Source organism: Enhydra lutris, unplaced genomic scaffold (assembly GCF_002288905.1).
Source record: "Enhydra lutris kenyoni isolate GAN:26980312 unplaced genomic scaffold, ASM228890v2 scaffoldscaffold7, whole genome shotgun sequence".
Lineage (NCBI taxonomy): Eukaryota > Metazoa > Chordata > Mammalia > Carnivora > Mustelidae > Enhydra > Enhydra lutris.
The window spans coordinates 28,325,836-28,352,678 of record NW_019154091.1 but is presented as its reverse complement, the minus strand read 5'-3'; the positions used below and the strand labels follow the sequence as shown (position 1 = coordinate 28,352,678).

At 33.1% G+C, this 26,843-nt stretch overlaps 1 protein-coding gene across 1 annotated transcript in view; it reads left to right on the top strand.

The window, feature by feature from the left end:
* LOC111142230 (thyrotropin releasing hormone degrading enzyme) overlaps nt 1-26,843 on the top strand; it is a 380,019-nt gene that overhangs the window by 289,402 nt on the left and 63,774 nt on the right. The window contains exons 10-12 of the mRNA XM_022495269.1: nt 3,426-3,514; nt 10,168-10,298; nt 10,450-10,505. Coding sequence (XP_022350977.1) covers nt 3,426-3,514; nt 10,168-10,298; nt 10,450-10,505 — 276 coding nt within the window. The remainder of the gene's footprint in view (nt 1-3,425; nt 3,515-10,167; nt 10,299-10,449; nt 10,506-26,843) is intronic.

The window sequence follows — 26,843 nt, the reverse complement described above, 5'->3', positions numbered from 1 at the left end:
CATAACCTTCATAAGTCTTTGTTGTACAGTGCAAACTGTTGTGCAGTGAGACAGTGCCCACCGGTACCAGAAATCCCATGAGCTGTGGATATTTTCTGAGCCAGTCTCATCAATTCTTTGTCCTGAATTTTGTAAAGGATACCAGAATACCACAGCAATATGCCCAGAACATTTTTAATGTATATAGTAATTATATTTTTCATATGGACTAACTGTATTATAGTATAAAAGACTGCTACATAACTAATAATTGCATACAGTTCATTGATATGTAAAAGCGAGTAAGATACTGGCTAGAATTTATGTAGCTTTTTTCTTTTCTTCTTCTTCTTCTTCTTTTTTTTTTTTTGTAGCTTTTTTCTTTATGAAGTTAATACATTGCAATGTCAACCAATGTTTCCTCATCTACTTATGGGGTTTCTCAGAGTCCTGTGCTACAGACAATTGTGTTTATCTCCACAGTCATAATTCCCTTTGGTTATTGACCTGATGACAGGAATTTCTGTAGAGTTCATGGTGTCTACGTTAATGCTTCATTGACATTGGTACCATTTTTAAAAAAGATTTTTCCCTCAAGCTAAAATAAGTACCTATTATTGTCTACCTTAACATGATTACTAGGATAAACATTGTTTTATTATAAAAACATGAACTACACAAAAAGCGATAACTCTGGGGAATATTAAAGAAAAATATATCTTAGAAGTCTATTGAAATGCATTTGTGTTTGTTTTTTTTTTTTTTATGCTTAAAATGAGATGACTAAAATTAAACTTAGGTAGCTGGGACACAATTTAATTTCACAAATGCTTTTTTCTAGTTTTTCTTCAAATATAACCCACTGCAGTCTGAGATTTTCTTTATAGCACACCACGCTTCACTCAACCATGTTTAGTGTCTTCCACCCTTTTAAGTTCTAACCATCAAGCAAAGAGCTTTCTTTGATTTTTGAAATGAAACTTCAAAATGAAATTTGGGAAAAGACCAGATAATGTCTTGTTTGGAAAGTTATGAAAAACAACATACAGGGTTCATAGTATAGCAATTCGGAAATGAATACAAATTTTAGATAGGCTTGGTAATTTGTAATTTTTATTTTGTTTTTGTGACAATATAAACATTTTGGTTGTGTGCATACACGATCACGCAGACATATACACACACAGACACAGAGTAAAAACATTCTTGGGAAGAATACAGAAGACTATTTCAAAAGTTTTACAAAATGCCCAAGTGTTTGGATCCCAGTACTTTATAGTTAACTCTTTTGCATCTGAACAGCTGTGTGATTAAGTGTCTGCCATGCGGGAAGTTTCCCATAGGGATGTCGCGTTGACTGTAAGCAGCTGCATGGTTCTAAGAAGAATTTCTTTTTCTTGTACTTAAGAAACTTTTGCTAAAACTCTAATACTGAAGCATACCATAGAAATATAATCATTGTTTCTGGTTCCACTATTTAAAAGAATACAGCTTAAATAAATGCAAAAGTATATTTATTTATATTGGGGCACATAATATTTCACATTTTAAAATCATGCTTTAAAAAGGCACATTTATCCTGGAGGACCTTTAAACATCTTCAATTTTGTATATTTCTTGCCCTTTAAGGGATACGTGTTTGACTTCACAATTTAGTTGACCCAACTCAATGTGGAAGATGTGGACCAGAAAGTTAAGTTCATAAAGTTAATCTCGGATTAACTGACTTGGTTCCTTTCATTTTACTTTGGTCTCATCCCATTTGATCCAATTCAATAGCAGTTTCTGGAACGCCTTCCATTTCTAGGTTTTTTCAAGATATTAGGTTTACAAATATGAGCTTAGGGTTTAATTTAAGAGTCAGACACACAGTTAAGCATTACTGTCTGTTAAATATTTTTTTCAATTAATCAAAGAAGAGTCATTATTTTTAGAGAACAGCTGTTAAAGAAATATATATCAATTCTCTTTGTCTTCCTTATAGTAATACCATTATTAAATATTTTCCATATTCTTGGTATTATGTGAAGAGGTGGGCGGGCTTTGAATAAGAGCTTACATGGGTTATGTTCATTTATGTCTACTTTAAAAATGATACGTTTGGGTATATAGGTTATTGATTTCCTGACCAACCATGTGGATTCCACTGCGGCGGAGCTTAGTGTCTCCATGTAGTTGGCACTCAAAAATATTTTGCTGATTAAATACAGCATATTTTTAAAATTTAGAATTTTAAACATATTATTTTAACTTTACATATCATAGAGGGCAATTGGTGTAAAATTATTAATTTCTTCCACTCTTCCACTTAGATTTGTTACTATTACTGACGTTTGTTTATTGTGAATGAGAAACATGAAATGATAAAGTAATTAAATTTCATGTAACAGATTTAGAGGAAATGTCCTCTCTTCCCATTCCCCCAAAGCAGATTCATTATATTTGTGGTTATATAATCCCTGGTATGTTTCCTGAAAAACTATCAATTCTCTGTTTACTTTCCCAATTATAGAACTCACACAGTGTCTCTTCCATAAAATCAAAAATATTTTTCACATACTGGATATTATTGGCTACCCCTGCTGTTAATAGTGCAATGATAAGTCAACATAATTTGGCTGTACTTCATAGAAAGAAACATAATGTAGTCATTGAACTTATTGTAAGACCATCCAGTTTATTTCTGGGTACCCATTTGAGATTAAATTGATACTACTTCATATACAAGTGTAAACTTCCATTTTTTCCTACAAAAAGTCAAATTCTAGAAAATGCTTCTCTTAATAGCTGAAACTCCTGCCTGATCCCTGAATGTTGGTTGATGATTTCACACACCAGTTTGGAAATTTCATTTCAGAAAACAGCATTAAAGGTGTTCCGCACTGATCTTTATATTGATCTGAATTTTAGGGGAATCTGATTACTTTTACCTTTCATTCCTGCTTTGCTGAATAACTTTAGGTGTGCTATTTTAACTTTTCTGTAAAATGTGATACTACTGCTTTTTAGGATAGTTAAGTGAATAAATAAGTATAATGTTGAAATGTAAATTCATGAAGCCACTGAAATGTGCATTAATTTAACATAGAAACAGGAGAAGGGAGTTATTTTGAGACTTTAATCAATATTTGGTGTGGCTCTGATTTATTGATTTTAGCTACTTTTTATTCCATAATGTAAAATGCAAATTTTTTTTTGCAAGATAAATTGTGTTGTTTAAAGTCTCCCTTTTATATTGAAATTAAAACTCTTACAGGCTAAGTCTGCTTAGTGGCATTGTAGACGTTAATTCATCTTCTTGACTTACTGCTTACTTTTGTGAATGGGGAATTTTTAATTTTCCCCTAAAGAGAATAATGGAAATCATGCAGAAGGTGCATAGCAAATGTTGTTTGTTTATTTGTTATAACAAATTTTATTCTTAAAGCTTCTATTTTATTTTGCAGTTACCTGTGGCAGATTCCACTAACTATTGTGGTAGGAAATAGAAGCCATGTGTCTTCAGAAGCAATTATTTGGGTGTCTAACAAATCAGGTAAAACATATATGCTCCCCTCAGGAACTATTTGGTTTCAGATAATTGTTTAGCAACTTAACCTCTGGTTTCAGCCTTTGTAAAAATGTGAATAAAGACAAATTAGAAAGAGAATATAGAAGAATGATAATCACCTCTACAAAATTAAGTATAGTATAGTTTAAGTCTAATTTTCATCTGCCTATATAATTCTTAAATTCATTTGGGTCATTGGTGGTAAAGAGAAAATTTAAAACAAAACATTTATAGTACTTATAGCTGTTTTAAACTGTATCATTTTATAATCCCAAATCTAATTAAATTATAATCATAACTCCCCATAGAACAGTATGCCAAATAATGAAACAGAGGTCACCATTTTTTTAATGTTTTTTTTTTATTTATTTATTTGACAGAGAGAGAGAGATCATAAGTAGACAGAGAGGCAGACAGAGAGAAGGGAGAAGCAGGCCCCCGCTGAGCAGAGAGCCCGATGCGGGGCTCGATCCCAGGACCCTGAGATCATGACCTGAGCTGAAGGCAGAGGCTTAACCCACTGAGCCACCCAGGTGCCCCGGGAGGTCACCATTTTTAATTCCATTTTCCTGCTATCTTCTTTTTGCCAGACTGGCTCTTTAAAGAATGGACAAGGTGATATTCTCCATAAAATTAGATAATTATAGGGACAGAAGGGAGGGGCCTTGATAGGTCATCAAAGCATCACCTAAACTAGGGTCAATTCTCAAGCAGCAGAGAAAGATGAGATTCTATTCTGTTTCTAAAAATCTTCAAATAAGATAGCGAACTATTTAAATTCACTATCAGAAAGCTATTTCTTGAATCCAATCTGAATCCTTCATGCTAGATGTGAAACAGGTCTCTTTAATTTCTGTTTTCTATTGAACTGGAGAAGAAGCCAATTATCATCTTTTATGTAACATTTTATTTAGATTTAGATGGTCAAGTATGTCCACATTTTGTTTTTTCTAACTCCTTTCTTCCATTCTGCTAATTGATACTGTCTTATTTCATAACCACTATAAGCAGCCACAAACTCTTTTTTGCAGTAAGTGAGGCATAAACAAATAACAAACATTGTGTCTATCCCTCAGTCTTGCTATTATAAGGGAGATGTAAGTGCTCAAAATACATATTTACAAGAAAAAGTTCTTAAAGCAAAATCTAATCTAGCTTACCAAAAATATAAATGTTTGTATTTTCAGTTGGATTTTTATTCATATGTTCATGTTGTATTTTAACATATTATCACATATTATTGAAAATGTGCATTTTTATTTATATACATTGTGTACGAAAGATTCACAAGTAATGTAGTGATGAATTAAAATGCTTATTTTAAAATTTATTGGTGTTTTTCCTTTTAAAGTTGCTTATTATAATCTATTCTTTTCATTTCTTAGAATTAGCATTTATACCATGATTCTTAATTCACTTACTGTATTATTTGTTTTTTTACTGCTTTTTTACTCTCATGTAGTTGTTTTGTTGATCTACATAATTTGCTATGAAATGATGAGTGAAAACAGTGAGTCGTTAACTTAGTGACCTAACTAATAGATCCTCCATGGGATTGCTAGGAACATGAAATAGAACAGTTTTCAGAAACACAAGTAAAACATTTCTCATTGGTGGGTACAATGGCAATGGGACAATTACAAGAGAGCAAAGATACTGATTAAGGCAGGATCAGGCCAAAACATCACTCTTAGAGAACAGATCCAGGGCAAGTCTGATTCTTCTTGGATACTTTCCCCACATCCATTTCCTCTAACTCCCTAGTTGTCTGTATGCTCTTATTCATGGTATCCTCTTGTTTCACACATAGTATGCGGAATAGTGTCACAGCTCTTCTTGACCAATAACCACAGGTGTGTTTGAGAGGTTGTTTCCATTTGTAGTCTCTCATTATTAATCAGGAATAATAACAACATGATTTTATAAAGTATACATTTACCTGAAATGTCACCTTTATTAATACATGTGACATGCACACTACCTAGTGTGTGCAGTGCATAACTCTGGGAGATGATACTGATATTGACCCTCAGATGATACTGAGTTGTGCCATCTACAGTGTGTCAGTTTCCATTTAATCACAGCAGTCTTCTGGCTGATGAAACATGGTCCCAGTGGCAGTGTTGACGCTTTTGTGGGGAATGCCCACACAAAGTAAATGTTTCTTGAAAACTTTATAAATATGTAAATCTGGAAGAAGCTTCCAGGAGACTTAAAAGAAAGACAGCCATTCTGTTTTCCCTGTTCAGGCTCATTCTGTCTTTAGTTTTGTCTTAAAGTCCTTCATTCTGATGACAAAAAAACTGACACAAGGCACAGACTAGGGGAAAAAAGATTGTTAACTCTTATCTCCTTTTATTCGAAATACAGTTAACTAGGGACGCTCGGGTGGCTCAGTTGGTTAAATGTCCAACTCTTGGTTTCAGTTCAGGTCATGATCTCAGGGTCTTGAGATCAAGCCCCACACTGACCTCCATGGCTCAGCAGGTGGTCATGTACAGATTCTCTCCCTCTGCCCTTACTGCCCTCTCTAAAAATAAATAAATCATTCAAGATAAAAAATATAGTTAACTAATATCAGTAATAATGTTTTTCCATAAAAACATTAAGAAAATTTCAGTCAATTCTTACCAACATTATATTTTAGAAGTCTACCTTTTAGTTATAACAGTAAGATTGATGTTTTTATAATTTTTCATTGTCAGTCACATAGATTTGATCTCACCAGGTATTAAGGCACAGTCGTGGCGATTAAAAACCTAAATTTGATTTGAATCAAATTTCCATTTTTTAAACCCATTAGATGAATATTGAGTTAATTCCAGATTAAGGTATAGTTCATTTTAGCCTAAAATAGCTTTTAAATAAACTTTTAAATTACTAAAAGCAGGTAAAAGGATTTATCTCTTTTGTTTTTACTACTGAGATATTGAGAATGCAGAAGTTTATAAATATAGCAACTTGTAGGGTGACAATGAATGTGTAATGTAAGGGAAAAAATTTAATGCCAGATGTTAGGAAAGAAAAGATTGAGAGTAAAAGGGAAATTGATGCTGAAGTTGTAAGTAAACATTAAAAATAGTGTAATGATATAGTGCTTGTCTTAAGCATTGTTTTATATGACTTGCAAGCCTTTAGAATGAGTTATTTTTATCTCCATTTTACAAATGAGGAAGTTAGGGTTTGAGAAATAAGTTGCCCAAATTGTCTTAGGAGCTTGCTTTTTCTCCCCCTAAACATATTCCCTCCAAACCACAAACACACACATAAAATTTTAAGATTTTGGCAGGTTGCTTTGCTGATGTGCTAATTACTCAACATGTTCCCATTATATACATACACGTTTCTTTATAGGTTCTATGGAGCATTTTCTAATTCAATTCTCACACAAGTCCAGTGAGAAAACAAGTATGTGTTGTACCTGAGTATACACGTACATACAAGCAACTTGTATACAGGCAACAAGTATGTGTTGCTACCCTCGTTACTTTGGTTAACTTTTTGTTTGTTTTAAATTCTGATTTTTCTGCAACGGGCCAATACAGAGAAGAAAGCCTTAATCTTCCTCTTTTTGTTCAGAAAGTATAGGCTATAAACCCAAAATATTATAAAATTCCAACTATTCTGTGCCCTGATATAATCTAAATTTTGTGCCATTTTGGATACATTCTACATACAATTTTAAGTTGTTATTACTAACACTCAAAACATAACTTCCATACTTTTTATTTTGGTACACATCACACACCATACCTCATTAAGCCATTGGAAAAGATCTCTTTAAAATTCATTGCTTACCATTAGTTAATTTGAAGAACATTTTAAAGATATAATTAACTAGAATGAAAAAGACATTTAAAAATCTATTACAAAATCTTTCAGGGAATCATTTCTCCAAAGATTTCATTTATAACAAAGGCATAAAAACATTCATGAACAGTAATAACCTTCAGGTTTTAGTTATCAATTTAATAATAGCATAATTATAGCAATAGATGCTTGCCTTTTTTATTCTTATCAGATGAAATAGAAGGTATAGGGATTGCTTTCCTATTTTAATTAGTCTCTTTTCTACCTGTAAGCCGTTGAATACAGTAAGTTTATTTTAAAATTTTTTTTTAAATTCTTTGAATTTTCAAGTTTTTATTTTAATTCTGGTTAATTAATATACAATGTAATATTGGTTTCAGGAATAGAATTTAGTGATTCATCACTTACATATAACACCCAGTGCTCATCACAGTAGGTTCCCTCCTTAATGCCCATCACCAATTTATAGCCAAGTGTATCACATGAAGTTAAATTGTGCCAGCTCTCTAAAATGTGAACAAGAATAACTTTTTAAAAAACAGATTTAATATCATAGGATTTGATGACTGTTTCAGAATTGTAAAAACCTAAATTACATATTCATATATTAAACTTGATTCTTGCATATTGTAATTTCTTAAAAAAATAACACTTCTTAGATCACAATGATCGAATTTACTCCTAACCCAAGTGAATTTAGTATATGTGCTGTCAGAGTGAGCACCTAACCCACATGAATTTAATCACAACTTGAACATGTGTTGTTGTAAAAATCCTCGTATTCTTCAAGACAGTTCAAGAGAAACAGTATCCTCAATATTTTAATCTTAAATTTTTTTCACTGAATTTGGACATGATTAATTGAAATTTTGCTTTAGATGGTTAAGTTTTTTAAAATGTCATACCCTTTGTTAATTATTTTTTATTTTTATATTTGTAAAAGGGGGTGACATTCTAAAACTTCAAAGGAATTGTGTACATAAGCACATTAAAGTTTTGAAAACTATCTCAAAACAAAGAATCATAAAGTTGGGAAACTATTAATATTTTAAAGCAATATCTGATAGATTTATTTTTTTAAGTACCATAGATGAAGCCTGGTAAAATTTTACACTGAGGAAAACAGTTCCTCCTTCCATTGAGTCCTAGAGTTGGAAGGAAACTTAAATGGGATTAGTTTGCCCTTAGATTATATGAGTGGCCTAAGCTCAAACATTTAAGTCTAGGAGAACTAGAACAAAAATCTAGCTATCTGGCTCTAGTTCTAATTCTTGTTTCCAGTGCTATGTCCCTCTTTTTCAAATCGATGTAAGAATGTGAGAAATATATTACAGTAAAAGTGCTATACCATCTTGTATCAATAAGAGTGTAATTGTAGTGAAAAGGACACCCAAGTCAGGAGACCTGAGACGGACCACCCTAGCTTTCTTGGACAATTCAATTAACCTGTCTGAGCCTTGTTTCTTTATCTGTTCCAACAGATATTATTTATAAAAGTGGCAAAAAACTGATGTGCTATTTGAAACATTAAAGATTAGATTAAAAAAAAAAAGATTAGATTTTTTATGTTCAACGTGCATTTTTTATTTTACTGTACATTTATAAAAATTGGCAAAATGTAACAGGCATTAGCTTAAGAAGTTCACCCCATTTCAGAGCTCACCCCATTTCAGCAATTAATAGTCATTAATGTTCACTCAATTTTTGTGGTCACACCTTCTTCCTGTGTGGCTTCTACTTGAAAGAGAATGTAGATTCAGTGTTTCAGAAAGACAGAGGAAAAGAAAACTTGTTTTGTAGCCTGATGTGCAAAAAACCTGGATAATAAGGTGAGAATTGGAGGTTGTGTGTCCCAATCAGAGCTGATACAAATGTTTTCTGTGATGCATCTTCTGGTTTTGAATCATTGTGGAAATTGGTAGACTGGTGTGTGTGGGCTCTGTGTGTGTGTGTGTGTGTGTCTGTGTGTATGTAAAATATAAATTTTAAGTAAACAATACATTTTGTAACTTCTGTGAACCATGGGTCCTGAGGACATCCACAAATGATTAGAATTGTAAGCTATGGTTCTGTGAAGTCAACAGAGGCTGACATTAAAGTGAATGGAGTTCTCCATCTGTACCGTATTTTGAAGGAGTTAAATATATAAGTTGTAAGATTGCTTTTACTGGCTTCCTTTAATTGAATTAGCTGGGGAATATAATCAAGTTACCATTTTCCAAAGTGATTCCAATAAACAGAATTTATTATCTTTGTTCTAATTATATGTGGAAATATTAGAGTCTTAAATAAATGAGTTTCCTTTTTCCAACATTATTGATGATGCTGGAAAGACTGTTATTTATTAGTACTTCCAAAAAAGCACAAGAAAAAAGGCAAGAAACAATAGTGACTTTAAAATAAATGAGTCCTGTTGTTTTAATCACTTTCTTACTGAATAAAATAAGTAGAATATGCATCTAAAACCTTTTCTTCTATTCTAGCCCCATATTTAAATACAATCTAACTAGAAGTCACATGAATATAGGCAATTTCTTGGTGACATTTATCTTGAGAAGAACATTGTGTATAGGTAATGAGGTTTTATCAAGAAAAAAATGTTAATTATAAGAAAACAACTGAGGTAATAGAGTAAGCAACTGAAGGTTTTCTTGTGAATTCTAGATATAGTGATGAATTGATTAAAGATTAAATTTCAATTAGGTATTTATGATGGTGTTCTCTTTTTATTATTGGTACTCTAATATCCATTATTTAGAAAATATACTTCATATAATTTTAACCCATAAATTTAAAATCTGTTTTACCCCCAAAAATGTTGTTTGCAGAGCACCACAGAATAACTTTGGACAAAGGAAGCTGGTTGCTGGGGAATATCAATCAAACTGGCTATTTTAGAGTCAACTATGATTTAAGGAATTGGCGATTATTAATTGATCAATTAATCAGGAACCATGAGGTAAACTGGATTTACTCATCAAACATCTGTTTCAAGAGGTCAACACCTGCCATTTTAATCCTGATTCTTTTTTTCTTTCTTTTCTTTCCTTTTCTTTCTTTCTTTCTTTCTTTCTTTCTTTCTTTTTCTTTCTTTCTTTCTGATCTCATAGGTTCTCTCTGTCAGTAACAGAGCAGGTTTGATTGACGATGCCTTCAGCCTGGCCAGGTATGTTTTCCGGTAGATCCTCACAAGAAAACTGTGTCCGTAAGGCTTCCTCTATTAAGCTAAATATTACATGTTTGGATAAGAAACCTTTTAAGAACAATTTCTATCTCATTTTTTTTGGTGTTTGGATATGAATTATAATCACTGTCCCAAACACTTGATCAATAGTAGCCATGGGGTATTTCTGAATCAGGAGAAGCTTGATCAATTTTCACTGTAAGTGCAATTTAACACTGGAGATTAATAATGCCTTCCCAATTTCATTAATGAACTCTACAAAATGACCATTGTGCTATATTTAATTTTTGATGGAAAATACCTTCAAGCAACAGCAATTTTTTTTCCCAACATATACTCGTATATCTTTTTTTAATGTTTTTTGAATGTGATTCATTATGAGAAGCTTGTGCTGCAAGACAGAAATAAATATTCCACGGAGTAAAGCTGTTCTGGACAAAATGTATATCAATCTTACAGCAGAAGCCTCTAGTTGTACTTGTTATGGTAATATTTATATTATTTTCATCATTAGACTTACAATGCTAATATGAGTTATTCCTTGGAATAGTCGTTGAAACAGTTATTTCTTTAAAATAATATTGATTATAAACTCAAGCTATTTAGTCAATGTTGAGATTAAACAGTAAAATAAACTCAGTCTTTTTAGTATTTTGAATTGTTCCACATCCAAGTACAGTTTTAATTTTAATAATCCATTGTTATTGGGCAGAAAATTAGAAATAATATTGCTAGAAGAAGGCCCACCAAGATAGCAATATATGGAGTAATGATTAAGATGTAGCTTTGATTCTATAATAAGACATGAAAACTCTAAGTATTCAGTATGACCTGAAGATTACTTTGACATAGAAGTTTAAAAAGGACAGAAAGCCAGTAAGACAGTGTACTTAAATGTAACATTGCATTGAAAGAGAAGCAGGAAAAAGAGAGAATTATGTTGATAGCACCACAAGTGAAGGTTTGAGGACTAGAAGAGACCTCTTACCATCCACTACATAAACACTCTTAAGGGCCCAGACACTGTTCTAACTGTTGAATATGTAGCTATTCATTTAATTCTGGCAACAACCTTTGAGATATGTGGATTTATTATTATTATTATTGTTATTATTATTCCCATATCATAGGTAAGGGAACTGAGGCTCAGAGAGGTCAAGCATCATGCCTAAATTTACACAGGTAGTAACTGACAGGACCAGGGCTTTGTCCAGGTATTCTGGCTACAGAGCCCAACGCTGTTGACTCTTTCATTATAATAAATATTATTAGTGTAGATATATATTATATATATATACATACACACACACACACAAAAAAAACTACCATTTCAAATCCTGTCAGTTTTTCTATATTGCCTGGTTCTTTAATCATAATAATTAAATTAATTATTTTAATTAAATTACTGTTACTGCTGATATATATATGTATATGTATATTATGTTACTAAATGAATAACAAATACTTATTCCTAATGTTACTAATACTTGTTATAATGTTAATAAGTAATATATAATATTACTGCATATATATAATGAATACATACATATATTCATGTGAATTCTTACGGATTTGAAACAGTGATGAGAAAGCATATAAGTAGTAAATGTCCTAAAGTTGGAGGGCAGATGAAAATTGAAAGAAAAGGATCTTTGACTCATCTGCATTACATTAGTTTTTAATGGAATATTTTATTTATTTCCGGTGAATGAATTATTTTTTTTTCAAAAATTAAATTCCTTTTTAACTAAGACAAAACATTGCTTTCAATTCCAGTTTTGGAAGCCTTACATACTTGAAGTAAATAATTTAATTATCATTTATACAATTCACCAGGAAAATAATGCAAATCTCGTTGAATATGTATTAAAATTTGTTTTACTGATAATGAGATAGTTGTCCCATTGGTATGCAAGTGACTAAATACAAAAATCAGATTTCTATAGGCACATGCCTGGCCCTAACTTGGAAGTGAGGGTTATCATGGGTCACTGTTTCCTAGAAAAGTTTCATAGTTTTGCTACTAGTCTGTATCAGCCTTTCAGTTTCCGAAGCATAGCATGCTCTTCTTGGCTTCTTTAAAGATAGCAAGTAGAAGAAAAGCAAATATTTATTAAAACTTATGTTCTAGGTATTCTACTGAGGCTCTTATGAATGGCCTTGTGCAGTTTTCTCAGTAAACCCTCAGAATGGATGGTTACATTAGCCATGTTATAGCTGAGACATAGAGATTAAGGGGAGTTAAGTCACTTAGCTTAAGGTTGCACAACTTTTAAGTGAGGGGCAGAGGTGAGACTCAACAGCCAACAATGGCACAGCAGAGCCCATGACCTCAAGTCAGAGTGACTTTGCCCATTATGTGAATTCCTTCCCACTTGCATTCCCTCTTATATGTTGGGAGTATTACTATTCACTAAAGAAAAAAAAAAAAAATTTCACTTGCACTCCCATGCCTGAAATCTGTCTTCTCCAGTAAGGATAAGATAACATCCTGTGTGTCTGAATTGTAGCAATTGGCAATTGTCACCTTGTAGTTCATTCCCTTTCTGCATCCCTGATGATTTTTTGGTAACTTTGAAGATAGGGCTTTGTCTCATCCTTGTATTACTACTCTCACATTTAGTCTTTAGTGCAAAACTCTGTCAGTATTTATTTGTTGCATGAATTGGTGATAATTACTAATTATTCAAACTATAAACTTTCATGCCTACCATTTTTTGTACAGTTAAGTCAACATATTCTTGGGTACTCTTATTGGAGTTGTTTTTTAAATACATAAAAGCCACATGAATTAGTTCTAATTGTAAAAGAATAAAACAAAAGAGCAATACAATGTGAAAAATTTCTTTTACTCTCTTCTATGCCTTCCCATCATGTTTATCCTCCTCACAAATAAAATTGTCAATATTTTATGTGTATCAATCCAGCCATTTTTTCTTTACATTTCCATAGAGTTTGATTTTTTTTTTTTTAATTTTACAGAAATGTATTCTCTTCTCAGACTCATTTCTATAAATTAGACTGGGGAGCTTTATTCCATTGTTTCTAATTTTTCATTATTATAAGTAAGACTACCATGAGTACCCTTGAGTAGTCTTTGTTGTGCCTATGTATATTTTGATAGGATAGATACCTGCAAGTGGAATTTTGGGTTCACAAGGTATAAAATTTTTGATAAATATTACAAATTGTTTTCCAAAAGCTTTACCATTTTAGCCCTCCATCAACCTTGTGTGAGAGGGTCTGATCTCCTCAAACCCTCCATGATGATGAATCATATATATCTTTTAAGTTTTTGATAGCCTGGTAGCAAATGTAAGTTGCTACCGTACTAGTTAAATTAGCTTGTTCGTCTTTGTCATACACATTTGCTATTTGTATTTTTTCTTCTGTGAATTATTACCTGATTTTTAAAAAAGGATTAAAAACCTAACAGAAAAAGGGTAAGATATTTTTCCTAGTATATTTTCTTATATATTTTATATGTATTAAGTTATTAATTCTTTTTGTAATGTACAATTTTACAGTATTTTCTCTTGACACTGTCAATTTTTTTTTTTTTACTTTGTGATGTATTTCATCATTCAAAAGCACTTATTTTATATGTCTAGTCATCCCTTTTATAACTTCCTAGTTCTCTGGTTCTGTCTCATTTAGAAGAATTTCTCTTATCTGAAGATTTTGAAAATACTCTGTTTTTTAAAATGCTATTTTGCTTTTACATCTATCTACTCAGCCCTTCCTCCTCTAATTAGTTTTTGTGCACAGAATGGAGTTGGGGGTCTAATTTTCTTTCACATTAATATATTTTTTAAAAGATTTAATTATTTTTATGAAATAGAGAATAGGAGGGAGTGACAGAGGGAAAGAGAGAGGATCTCAAGCAGACTCCCCTCTGTTGAGCTCAGAGCTTGACATAGGGCTCAATCTCATGACCCTGAGATCATGACTTGAGCCAAAATCAAGAGTCAGATTCTTAACTGACTGAGCCACCAGGAACCCCTCATTTTAATACATTTTTAACCAATTATTTCCATCTGATTTAAAAGGAGTTCCTTATACATACATTTGAAATGTTATGTTTATCTTAATAAAAGTCATATTTTAGGGAATTGATTTCTGTTTAATTGGTCCTTTGTTCTTTTGTGAGCTCCTGTTGTATTCTAATTAGTTTATTTAGCTTTATAGTGTGTTATGGTTGAAAAAGTATTTATAAAATTTTTGTTCAAAACCTTACATATTTTCTCAACATAAATTTAGAATCAATTTGACAAAGTCGACTTAAAAATCCTGCTATAGTTATGACCGGATATGCATTGAATTTATAAATTAATTTTTAAAGAATTAACATCTTTTCAAATGTAAGCTTTCTATATTAAGACATGCTACTTCTCCCCATTTATTCAGGTCCCCAAGTCAAGCTTTATGATTTTATGTACATGAATTCTGGTCATGTTATATTTTTGCCCCATTTTTTATGGTATGTGCTTCTATAGGAAATGACACTGCCTTATCCAAGTGTACTCTGATTTTCATTGCTTGTGCATAAGGATCCATTGTGTTACGACTCAAACTTTGCAATTAGTGATGAAAATGCCTAGATTTTTGTTGTTGATGGATGTTCATGTTTGGTTTTGGTTTTTGCTTTGATAAAGCATTATTAGATTGGGTGACATAAAATGAACAAGATGCAGTCCTTGTCTTCAATGAATTCACAGTCTAGCAGGGATGATACACAGTATGTAATTAATTATATTCAGTATATAAGTGCTATGAATAAAATATTATGAAAGCATTGGGAAGTAAAGAATTAATGAGGCTTAGGAATATTATGGAGGACATCATATGGCAAACAATATTAGAAGATTGAGTTTCCTAGGAAAATCCATTAAATGTTTAAAAGTAGGAGAATGAGAGTAGGAAGAGTGCGAACTGCGAAAGGATGGACTTCTGCTGAGAGCTGTTAGGATAGTCATGACTTGTGCTTCACCCTGAGTAAAGCAGGGATCGGGAAAGAGTAGAATTAGCAGCTAGAGAAAATAGAACTCTTACTGAAGCCATTTGTTAGCTTAATATTGAGAGAAACTGAAAATCTAGAAGATTTGCAACAAGAAGTGTAATTACCACTGCATTTGTATATTTAAAGCTATTAATATACTCAGTGCAGTTTTAAGCTATAAAAGGATGTATCACTTGATCATGGACTTGCATAGTATTTTGTTTGAAAATATTCAAAATACGTGAAAATTATTTGGAAAATGTGTTAATTTTCCAAAAGAATTCAGAGATAAGTTATCATCATTATCACCATCACCATTATCTTGTCATCATCATCATCATCATCTTTGCCCTGGGCAGTTCTGCATTGATTTATTTATTTAGTGGCAATTTTTCTGGAACTTTCAGTTATGGTGAACACATGCCAATTTGTTGCATTATTAATATAATAATTTTTTTGGCCTGCATTACATATTTTAAAAACTTCTGTTATAGGCTATTCAATTAAGGATCCAATCACTTAAAAAGCCTTAAGAAGGGCACATTATTATAACTTAGTTTAAAAACTTCGCTAAGGAATAAAATAGCAGTTATTTCATTTAAAATATTAGTGTTATATTAACAACAAATATAAGGACCTGTATCTGGAGATTATGAATGTCACAAGCAGAAGTGCTCTACCAGTGAGCAGTCATGAGTAGTGCTTAATATGTGTTTGATGCATATGTGAGTTGAAAAAATTAATAGATACATTTTTATCTACTTGTTTCAGAGTTTATAAATCTAAGATACATTAGGAAAACTGTAAATTCAGTTTATGAACTAGTGAAAATATAATGGCTCATGAAGAAGCAAATTATGAGAACATCCAAAATTCTACTCTTACATGTTTTCATTTCTGAACCCTGCTTTCAGGACTAGTAACAACATTGTTAAAATCACTCTAATAGTATTTACAAATTGAGTAGTAGTAATCTCCTTGCGGAACCACTTCCATCATGATTTTGTTTAGATGTTCTGCTATGTGTGGTATGTGCATGTGTGTGTGTGTGTGTGCATGCATGTGCACACACACAGGAATATTACTCAGCCATCAAAAAGAATGAAATTTTGCCCTTTGCAATGACATAGATAGAACTAGAGGGTATTATGCTAAGTGAAATAAGTCAGGCAGAAAAAGACAAATACCATATGATTTCACCTATATGTGGAACTTAAGAAACAAAACAGGTGAACATAGGGGAAGGGAAGGAAAAAGAAAATAAGATAAAAACAGAGAGGGAGGCAAACCATAGGAAACTTAAGTCCTGGGAACAAACTGAAGGTTGCTGGAGGGGAGGTGGGCAAAGGGATGGATAACTGGGTGATGGGCATGGAGGAGGGCACTTGTAATGAGCACTGGGTGGTATATACAAGTGATGACTCACTAGATTCTACCTCTGAAACTAAGAAAACAATATATGTTAACTAACTTGAATTTAAATAAAATTCTAAGAAAAAGTTCTTTTATGACTTCTTGATTGCTCTCCTGTACCTTGTTTAAAGCTACTCCTGCAAAACATGTGTTGATCTTTCTTCGGTCAATGCAGAAAAGAGCCTGATGTGCCTGAAAAGCAATTCCATCCTGATAAGCTTTTCATACTTTGATGGCTAGTTGTTTAAAGGTAATATGCTGGCCTTTCATAGGTGAAATTGAGAAGGAATGACTTAAACACCTTTTGTGAGAAATTGGTGGGAGGCTGGACCTTTTGTCCTGATTTCCCATTGTGTTCCAGAGATAACAAGACTACCTCACTTCTGCTGAACACTGCCATGCAAAAGCTGGTTAAAGATCCTGGGTCCTTCTGATACTGTCTTCTGCTTTATAAATTCCGATTTTATGAAAGATGTCTAGTTTTGGAATTCTTTACTCAGAATTCTTTATCCCTTTCCCTTTTTAAAGTACTGTAAAATCTCAGCATTAATATTTTCCTTTCTTACTTGTGTTTTATAAGGGAATCATGAGAGTCATTAATAATAATAGAATACTGACTAAAGTGTATTTTATATTGTACTCACTGAGAGAAGGATGATTCTTTAGTTGTTTGTATTAGGCTCATTTGGGAGAAGTATCCATGTATGATTATATTCTTATTTATCTTCTGCTAAGCCATGAGAATGTGTATGCAAGAGGATTACAATTAAATATTTATGCGGTCCTGAAAGTGATAAAATTGTTTATTGCAAAATAAGAATTATTGTTGGCTCTATGCTTCCAATCTTCTGCCATTGACCAAAAGCTATTAAAATTAGCTTGTAGTTATCCTCTCAGACTTTCTAACTGATGCAGATATTTCCACGCTATGAGGAGTGACTCGCAGTGAGTCCATTTAGGAACCTCATGGCCATCCCTGCAAAGTCACAACATTCTTCACATCTCTGAGGCTAAGGAAGTATTCTCGTAATCAATTTGTCATCATCAGCTAATGCTTCTCTTGAGACATACAAAAAATCACCTTAGAACCCTCTCCTTCTACACCTTTCTGCATGCAATTGCTTTAAAATTCATTTCTGAAAGACCTTTAAATTAGTCTTAGTTTATGCAACACTTTGCCACCAATAAATGTTAAAAATACTTTGAGAGCATTTTCAGGATATTTTACTGTAATGAGAGCTCAGTGTCTTCGGCTTTCTTCCTATGATAGCCCAGTAAAAGCCCGAAGTATATTCCTGAATTTTCATGCTAGACTGTTCCTGTAGGCATACCCTGATTTGCTCAAGGTTAACATAAGGTAACACATTCTGTTGCGCTTTCTTTTAGAAATCAGTTAAGGTTGGAGTCACAGACTATCCCTGGGATAAGGACGTGGGTGGAACTATCATCTGAGGTATTTCCGAGAAGTACAATCCTCCTGAAGAATTAGGGGGAAGGCCTGTGGCTCTTGAGGAGGAAACTTTCTTGGAAACTTAAGTTGTAACTGCATTAAATCAAGGGCGTATTTGTAACCTTCTGCTGCCAAATTTCAACTCTGTAGGTAAAAATGCTTTACTATTAGTGCCTAATGTCTGACAGTGTTGAGTAGCAGATGGGAGAGAGACGTCTTGACATTCTGTAGATTTGTGCCATTTTCATGACAAACAGCTTTCACTCTTGAGTTGCAAAAGTGTGGGTGATATTTGTAGGTTGCATGGATTTGCCATTCTTTTTAAAGATTGAATAGTCTGAATTTCCAAAGCAAGTACAGATTTGTTTGAATAAGTTTATATATTTATGCTCCTTAGTATCTCACACGTTAAAAATAATTTTTATAATTCACACTACAGTGTGTGTAGTACTGTCTGGTCATATTTAACACCAATTGTGTTCCTTTTATTTCTGTAAGAATTTTGAAACCTAAGCCTGAGATTCCATAAGAATTTGCCCTAGGCTCTCTGACCTTCCTAAGAATTTAAAAATAACTTACTTAGGCAGAGGTCCCTCCAAAATGCCATTTATATACCACCAATTTTCCTTGAATAGATATTCGTAAGGCATATTTTTAAATTAAAGGCCTGACTATTCCTCTGATCTGGGATTCCTGAACTGAGATTGTTTTATCTTAGTGTTTCTCCTTTTATGAATTTGAGTTATCCCTTCTGCAGCTTGCTAGAAATCTTTTGCATGTTCAAGTACAGTGCTCCTTTGAGTGTGCTCTGAAAGGCCACCTGCATCAGAATCTCTGGAAATATTTTATTAAAAATTGCATATTCCCCAGGCTGCCTGGAAATCTGCATTCTGTGAAGCACTGCATATGATTCCAACACACACAACAATGTGAAAACTGCTGGTTTTGAGTCCCAGAGGCTATTTATGGCATCAGGTTAGGCAGAGAGGTACTCGTTTGAGGCTGGGAGGTCTGAGACTAGGCATCCGTAATAACAGGAAGCATGGTTTTCTGTGGATCCTGGAGTCAAGAGTGACCGTTCAGCAATCAGGATGTCAGGGAATCAGTTATAAGGACTCAAAACCATTTTTTTTATTCTTACTATTAAATATGTTACTGTTTTAGATATCCCACCTGACAGCTATAAACAAGCCTCATAATCTGGGTGTCTCCGAAATCTTCCCAAGCATGGGAAAGTACTGGAGGGTTCTCATGTAATTAGGAAGGACCTTTATGTTCCAATGAGTAGACTGGCATCTGTCAATCATGCATATGCATGTTGATCTACAAGGTATTCAGTAGTTTTTTCTGGTCTAAGGCATGGCAGAATTTTCTTGCAAATTAATCTGGCCTCTACACCTGGAATAATCCGCAAATCTATTGATAACACAGGTAGGCAAGAACAATTGAGCTATCTGAAACAAGTGTTAACTGAGGGGTATCTTCGGGTTTTTTTTTTTTAAGACTTTATTTATTTATCAGAGAGAGAGAGAGAACAAGTGGAGGGAGTGACAGGCAGAGCAGGCAGAGGGAGAAGCAGGCTCCCCGCTGCAGACTGGATCCCAGGACCCTGGGATCATGACCTGAGCCAAAGGGAGCCGCCTAACCGACTGAGCCACCCAGGCATCCCAGCCTCAGGTTTTGTGGTTACTCTGTGAGGTCAAGGAAATCAGAAACCAAGAAAGATAAAGAAAAGAAAGGAAAAGTAAAGAGGTTGCTTCAGCAAGGAGTATGTGATAAGAAAGAAGAAAATGAGAACTTTGAGGTAGATTCAGTGTGTGGAAAAATTAAATGAATCCTTCTGGTATTTGGCTTGTTAATGTAAAGGCTTAATTTTCACAACAAGCTATGTATACTCTGGCTCCTTTCATCTTTATTATGATAAATGATAAAGAAGTTGTTAAAATGAAGACTGTATGAATATAAGTATTAATACTGGTTTTACATTAATTATTTACTGCTTAAGGTTATTTTATGATAGTTTCTTACCTTAGAACACAGATGCAAAGGGGCCTTTCTGATCGTCATCTTTCTTAACAAACATGCTAATCAGCCAGTGATAAAGTAAGAGCTGCTCCTGTGTTTCTCCCAGAACTCAAAAGAGTCTGTTCTGGACCTCAACAGTTATTTACCTAAATTGTAGCACTACTGTGGTAAAGAAACTTGGATAAAGGTAATGAAAAGTAGGCATTTTACAGTGGTTTCTCCTTGTCATGAAAAATATAGAATATTCATTTTTGTATTTGAGGCAGGAATAATTTGGAGAAGAGGGGAAAGGAAAAGAAATTTAGTTCTAACATTATGTGCAATGAAGGTGAGTGATTAATTCAAATTAACACACTCTTGCTTATGAGGCAAATCTTAAAGCCTTTGGGAGATGATTTGAAATACATGATGTTCTTCCTTAATTGCATGCAATTTGAACCATTATGTGTGGAATGCTTCAGATGCCCTTACGTGGAATGGAGTACCAGTGAAGAGGTCTTCACTATTTTGGATGTAAGAAAACATCAGATTAGGAAAACCTGGCTCATTACAGCTGCGCCAAAGCTGCCTTTAATGTTATTGAAAGATATGAACACAGGCCAACTCAGAAGCTAAAAAGCAGTGCTGGGACCTGTGGAATCAGACCACATTTGACTCTCAGATCAGATTTTTTCCTTCCTAAACAAGGAGTGGCCTAAGTGCCATTCACTGGAGCCTCCAAAGGGAAGTAGGCAGAAGTTTCCTGTTGTTTAGCTGATTTACCTAATTAGGATGAGGATTGAACAGTTCAGTATCAACTCTCCAGGTCACCAGGTGGTTATGCTAACTGAAAGAGGAGAAAATAGAGTTTGTAATAAGGAAGTGTTGGTCTTGCACTCTATATGGGACAAACTCAAGTAAGACTAATAGGCCCTGAAGAGAATAATGATTGAGTATCAGAGTTTCAGATGGGTGCTAACTTAAACACACTCTAAATTAGTGGAGGGTTCTTGGGAGTGCTATCAGAAATGCCAAAGTAGAAAGGACTGCAGGTGAAAGTAGTTGGTTTTGCATTCCCCGTGTGCAAATGTATTGGAAGTTAATTGCATAAGTTGGGGGCAGATCATGAATTTTACCCATGCCAGATTGAGGGAAATGTCACTTTTCCCTTTTCCACCAATAGTGAGACTAAAACCATTACAGAAAGATAGTTATTGTGCAGACCTATTAGACCCCTTGCCTCCTAGCTTACTAGATTTTAAAATTTCCATCTTTGTAGTTTCTTAGGTTTCCTATCCATTTTTTAAATGCCACTGCATTCTCTCAAATTTTGACATTGATAGACTCTCAGTTATTTCTCAGAGTATGTGCGCAGAGTTGAGAAATCCATATGAAAATTTGTGTCTCAATAAATGCTGAAGTAACATGTAGGGTATTTCAATAAATCATATATACAGTATGAAAGTTAATGAGTTTGTTGACTAATAGGTAAATGATAGATACATGTTTGAAAGGTGGGTGGAGAACAAAGATAGATCCATGAGACTTATTTCATATGATGGAATCACTGTCTTTGGATTCAGAAAGATTATTTTGTCATGCTTAATATAAGAAAAGTGATAAGAATTTTGAAATTGGAGAATCATAGCCAATGTTTAGTTAAAATAAATTCAAGTGATTTCTCTTAGTGAAAGGAAGGTATTACTGAGATAAATATTTTATACACATGAGTAACATATTAAATAATTATCACATGTAACAATAGAAGGCTATAAGTGTTTGATGAAGAAATTTTCAAATAGTCACATACTTCAAAGATATGACACATTAAGAGGAAGGTAGAAACATACGTTCTTTATTTTTTTAGTCTAAATTTTATCATAAAAATGCATAGAAACTAGTAGGAAAATCTTTCAATAGTTACTTACCTGTTTGTATATGCTATTATCATTGATTGTGTACTTTTTATTGCAGGTAAGTTAATTGGTTTCTAGAGTGCATACACATATTAAAATGAACTGTGAGTTCTCCTTATCCCTAACAGATAAGTGATGTGAGAGCATCTTTCATAAACAGGCAAATGGAACTAATGAAAAGAATGAGAAGCACTTCAAAGAGCTTTTAGTGGGGTGGCTTTCTTTATTATAATTTTTGATGCTTGTTAGTACAAATAATTCACAAATGGAAAATTCTGTAACACAAAGTTGGTCAGCACTCTGTTCTAGTTTTGTAATAACAGCTTTTTACATTTGAAAACACATAGATGTTACAAATATATGTAGATAGGGATGGAGTGGTGATCCCAGATGACTTATCTGTAATGCAAATTTCTTTATTCAACAAATATTTAATGAACACTTACTGTATACCAGGTAGTGTTACAAGACAGGGGAGTGAATAATAGTGAACAAAAGAACCAGTCTCCACCCCCCACCCCCCCACCCCAAAAGAGCCAAAGTCCCTGTTTCATGAGCTTGCAGTGTAGAGTGACTGCAGTCAGATTATCACTCAAACAAATATATCTTAGATGGTGTTATTTTTACAGTAAATAAATAGTAAAGCAAAGAATGGGAGTGTTTAGAGAAGTGGTACAGAGAAGGAATTTATTTTAAATATGGCAGTGAGGGAAGCTCTCACTTTCCAGTTGACATCTGAGCAGTTGACGCTGACCTAAAAGAAGTAAATAAGGGAGCTATCCAGGAATAGAGCATTCCAGACAGAGGAATAGCAAGTGCAAGGGTCCTGAGGTGGAAGGTACTTGGTATGTTCAAGAGAAAGAAAACAGATGGATGTGGCTCTAATGGAATGATAAGGGGCAAAGCAGGATGAGATGAGTTTATGGAGTTAAAAGAGTACTGGTCATGTAAGGCCTTTTATTATAATTGATTTAATTTTTACTCCTCTGGCAGTCAGTGATGTTGAGAATCTTTCCATGTGTTTACTTGACATCTGTATATCTTCTTTTGTGAATTATCTATTCAAATCTTTTGTCCATTTTTTAAAAATTTTGGTTGTCTTATTATTGACAACAAGAATTCCTTAAATATTCTGATACAAGCCCATTATTCAAATATATGTTTTGCAAAATTTTCTCCAGGTTTATGGTTTGCCTTTTTATTTTCTTGACTTGTCTCTCAAAATTGAATGTTTTTAATCTTGAAGAGGTCAATTTTATTAATTTTTTCTTTCATAGTATGTGCTTTTTATGCCTTATTTATGATATCAATGCTAAATTCAATAACACAAAATTTTTCTTCTACATTTTTGGCCAGGAGACCGATAATTTTAGCTCTTTTATATAGTCTGTGACCCATGGTTAGTTTTTGTGACTGATGTAAGGTAGGGGTTATTTTTAGCTGTTTTCATTGCAGATACATTGCAGCACCATTTGGTAAAAAGACTTCATTTTCCTCTGACTTTCCATGGAAGTTTTGTCAAAAATCAGTTGACTGTGTAAGTTGTACATCTATTTTTTGGACTCTGTAACCTGTTCCATTGATTTATAAGTCTATTGCTATGCCAATACCATACTATCTTATTACTATAACTTTAAAATAAGTCTTTTAGGATTTTGGTTGAGATTACTTTAAGAATATAAATCAATTTGGAGAGAATTGCCATCTTGATAGCCATGTCTGTGGCTTAGCTCCTCATTTGTTCAGGTCTTTTAAAGTTTTCCTTTGCTATGCTTTGTAGTTTGCAGTGTGCAGATCTTACACATCTCTTAATAAATTTATTCCTGCATATATTATCTGTTAGTTATTATAAATAAAGTTGTTTTTTTTTTTTTAATTTTGCACTGGAGTTGTTAGTTGCATAATTATATACACACACATATATCATGGATTGATGAACTGTGGCCCATGTGCCAGGCACTAGCTTTTGTGAATGAGCTCTCATTGGAACGTAGCCAGGCCCATATACTTATATATCGTCTCTGGTTTCTTTTTCATTACAAAGGAAGAGTTAAATTTTTGTGACAGAGACTGTGTAGCTTGCAAGCCTGAAATATTTACTGTCTGACCCTTTAAGAAAGAGAATGTCAACCCTTCATACTTAGAAATATCCTTGAGTTTTCTATATTCACCTTATGCCTGCAACCTTGCCAAATTTGTTTATTATTTCTTACAGTTTTTAAATAGTTTCTAGGGTTTTCTACAAGCATCGTAATGTCTTTTAAAAATAACAGTAGCATTATTTCTTCCTTTCCAATATTTATATATTTTATCTCCCTATCTTTGTAAAATAGTTTTGAAATGCTCTCTACTATATGATTGTATGGCTATATATATCGTAATTAACTTAAACATATTTATATTATTGGAAATTTAGGATGTTTTCAAATTCTCACTTATGAATAACTCTATTAAGAAAATTTTTATACATGCAGTTTTTATTATTTATTTGTTGTTTACGAATATATATTTTTAGAACTTTGATTATTGAGTCCATGATTGTACACATGATAAATAGCAGTGAAACACATGGTCAAGTTGCCACTAAAGATGGGCACATTTCTCTCAAGAAGAATAGAGTGTTTTCTAGTGTGGCTATCTTAAAGTTGATATTATTTATTTTACTTTTTATAGTATTCTATTCTCTAGACCAAAATAAGCTTAAGGAATATTTATTTTGTTAAAAGTAAATTGTCCCCCCTTCCCTAGTGTTTAGTTTATAAAATTATAGTGGTTAAGATCATTAACTCTAGATTTAAGATGAATGTTAGTCCTAGCTTCAACAAAAATGTAACTCTGAACAAGTTACCATCTTCATAATTTCACCAACTACAAAGTGTAGATAAATGGGTACCTAAATTAGAGTTTTATTTTGAGTATGAAATGAGATTATGTAATAACTATTCTGTATAGTCCTGGGCCCAGTAAGTGCTTAATCAATATTTTCTGTTATTACATGACCCTTCCGTGACAGATCAGCATCTATCATGACATTCAGGGGACAAAAGATATTGAACTGAGACTTTAGACTAGAAAAGTAGTTAATTCAGGATATACCCATTTTCCCTTAGTTTCACCTCAGTTTAAAACATATCGTTAAGGACTGATTTTATTGGAAATGTATACCCATATACCCAAGTAAAAAATGTGTCCCAAGTTTAATTCAAGTCCATTCTGATGAAGTTTTCCACTCTGTTTTCATTCCACTTTATCTTTCTCTATAACATACTCTTCCTTAGCTTTCTTTGGGTAACTAATATCATTGTAATCTAGAATCCTCCTTCCAATATACACCATATGGTTTTAAGTATGAAGGTTGCATATTAATATTAAATTTAGTCACTTTGATGATTAAATGGATAAAGGACATACAAAGAATTGTGGATAAATGTAGCTTCATGATGTTGAGAGCAAGTAATCTGTTAAAAACAACATTCATGTATAAAACACACTTTTTTATAGTTGTTAGAAATGCATGTATTTCATTTGTTCATTAAGTGAATGTTTATGAGGAACCTACTATGCTGGTGTATTATATTAAACATATGAACTATAATATTTAATAGGATCTCCTCAAATGCCTTAGAATTTAGAGAGAGACTATAATCTCACAATTATCTAGTGTAAGATTTTATCTAATGTAATACATTGGTCTAAAATATTTAAAGTTTTTCTAATATAAATGTTAGGTGTTTTAAGAGCACATTAAACACTGTTTTAAAGGAGTGATCACTTCTGGGTGATATGCTCACAGTCTCCTACTGCTCCATGGAGGAAGTAGCAATTGGGAACTTAGGGTGATCTTTGAAAAACATGTGAAAGAAGGAAACAAGGAACATCACACAAATGATGACATGATACCTGCGTCCAGGATTATCTGGTAATAGATCTCAAGCATTTTTTTAAAACAAATTATGATATATTCTTTTTTTTAGACTTTATTTATTTATTTATTTTTAAAGTTTCTTTTATTATGTTAGTCACTGTACAGCGTATTATTAGATTTTGATGTAGCGTTCCATGATTCATTGTTTGGGTGTGACACCCAGAGCTCCATGCAGTGTGTGCTCTCCTTAATACCCACCACTGGGCTAACCCACCACTGGGTTACCCAACCCCCCTGCCCCCCTCTGCTCTGAAACCCTCAGTTTGTTTAAAAGTGTAATCCTAGTGTAGTTAACATACAATACTGTATTAATCAGGTATGCAATACAGGGAGTTAACAGTTCCAAATACTACTCAGTTCTCATCAAGTGTACTCTTAATTCCCTTCACCTATTCACCCATCTTCCTACCTACCTTCCCTCTGGTAACCATGTCTTCGTTCTCTATATTTAGGAGTCTGTTTCTGGTTTGTCTTGTTCTTCTTCTTTTTTTTTTTTCCCTCTTTGTTTCTTTCTTAAATTCCACATAAGAGTGAAATCATATAGTATTTTTCTCTCTCTGATTAACATTATACTCTCTAGATCTATCCATGTTGCAAATGACAAGATTTCATT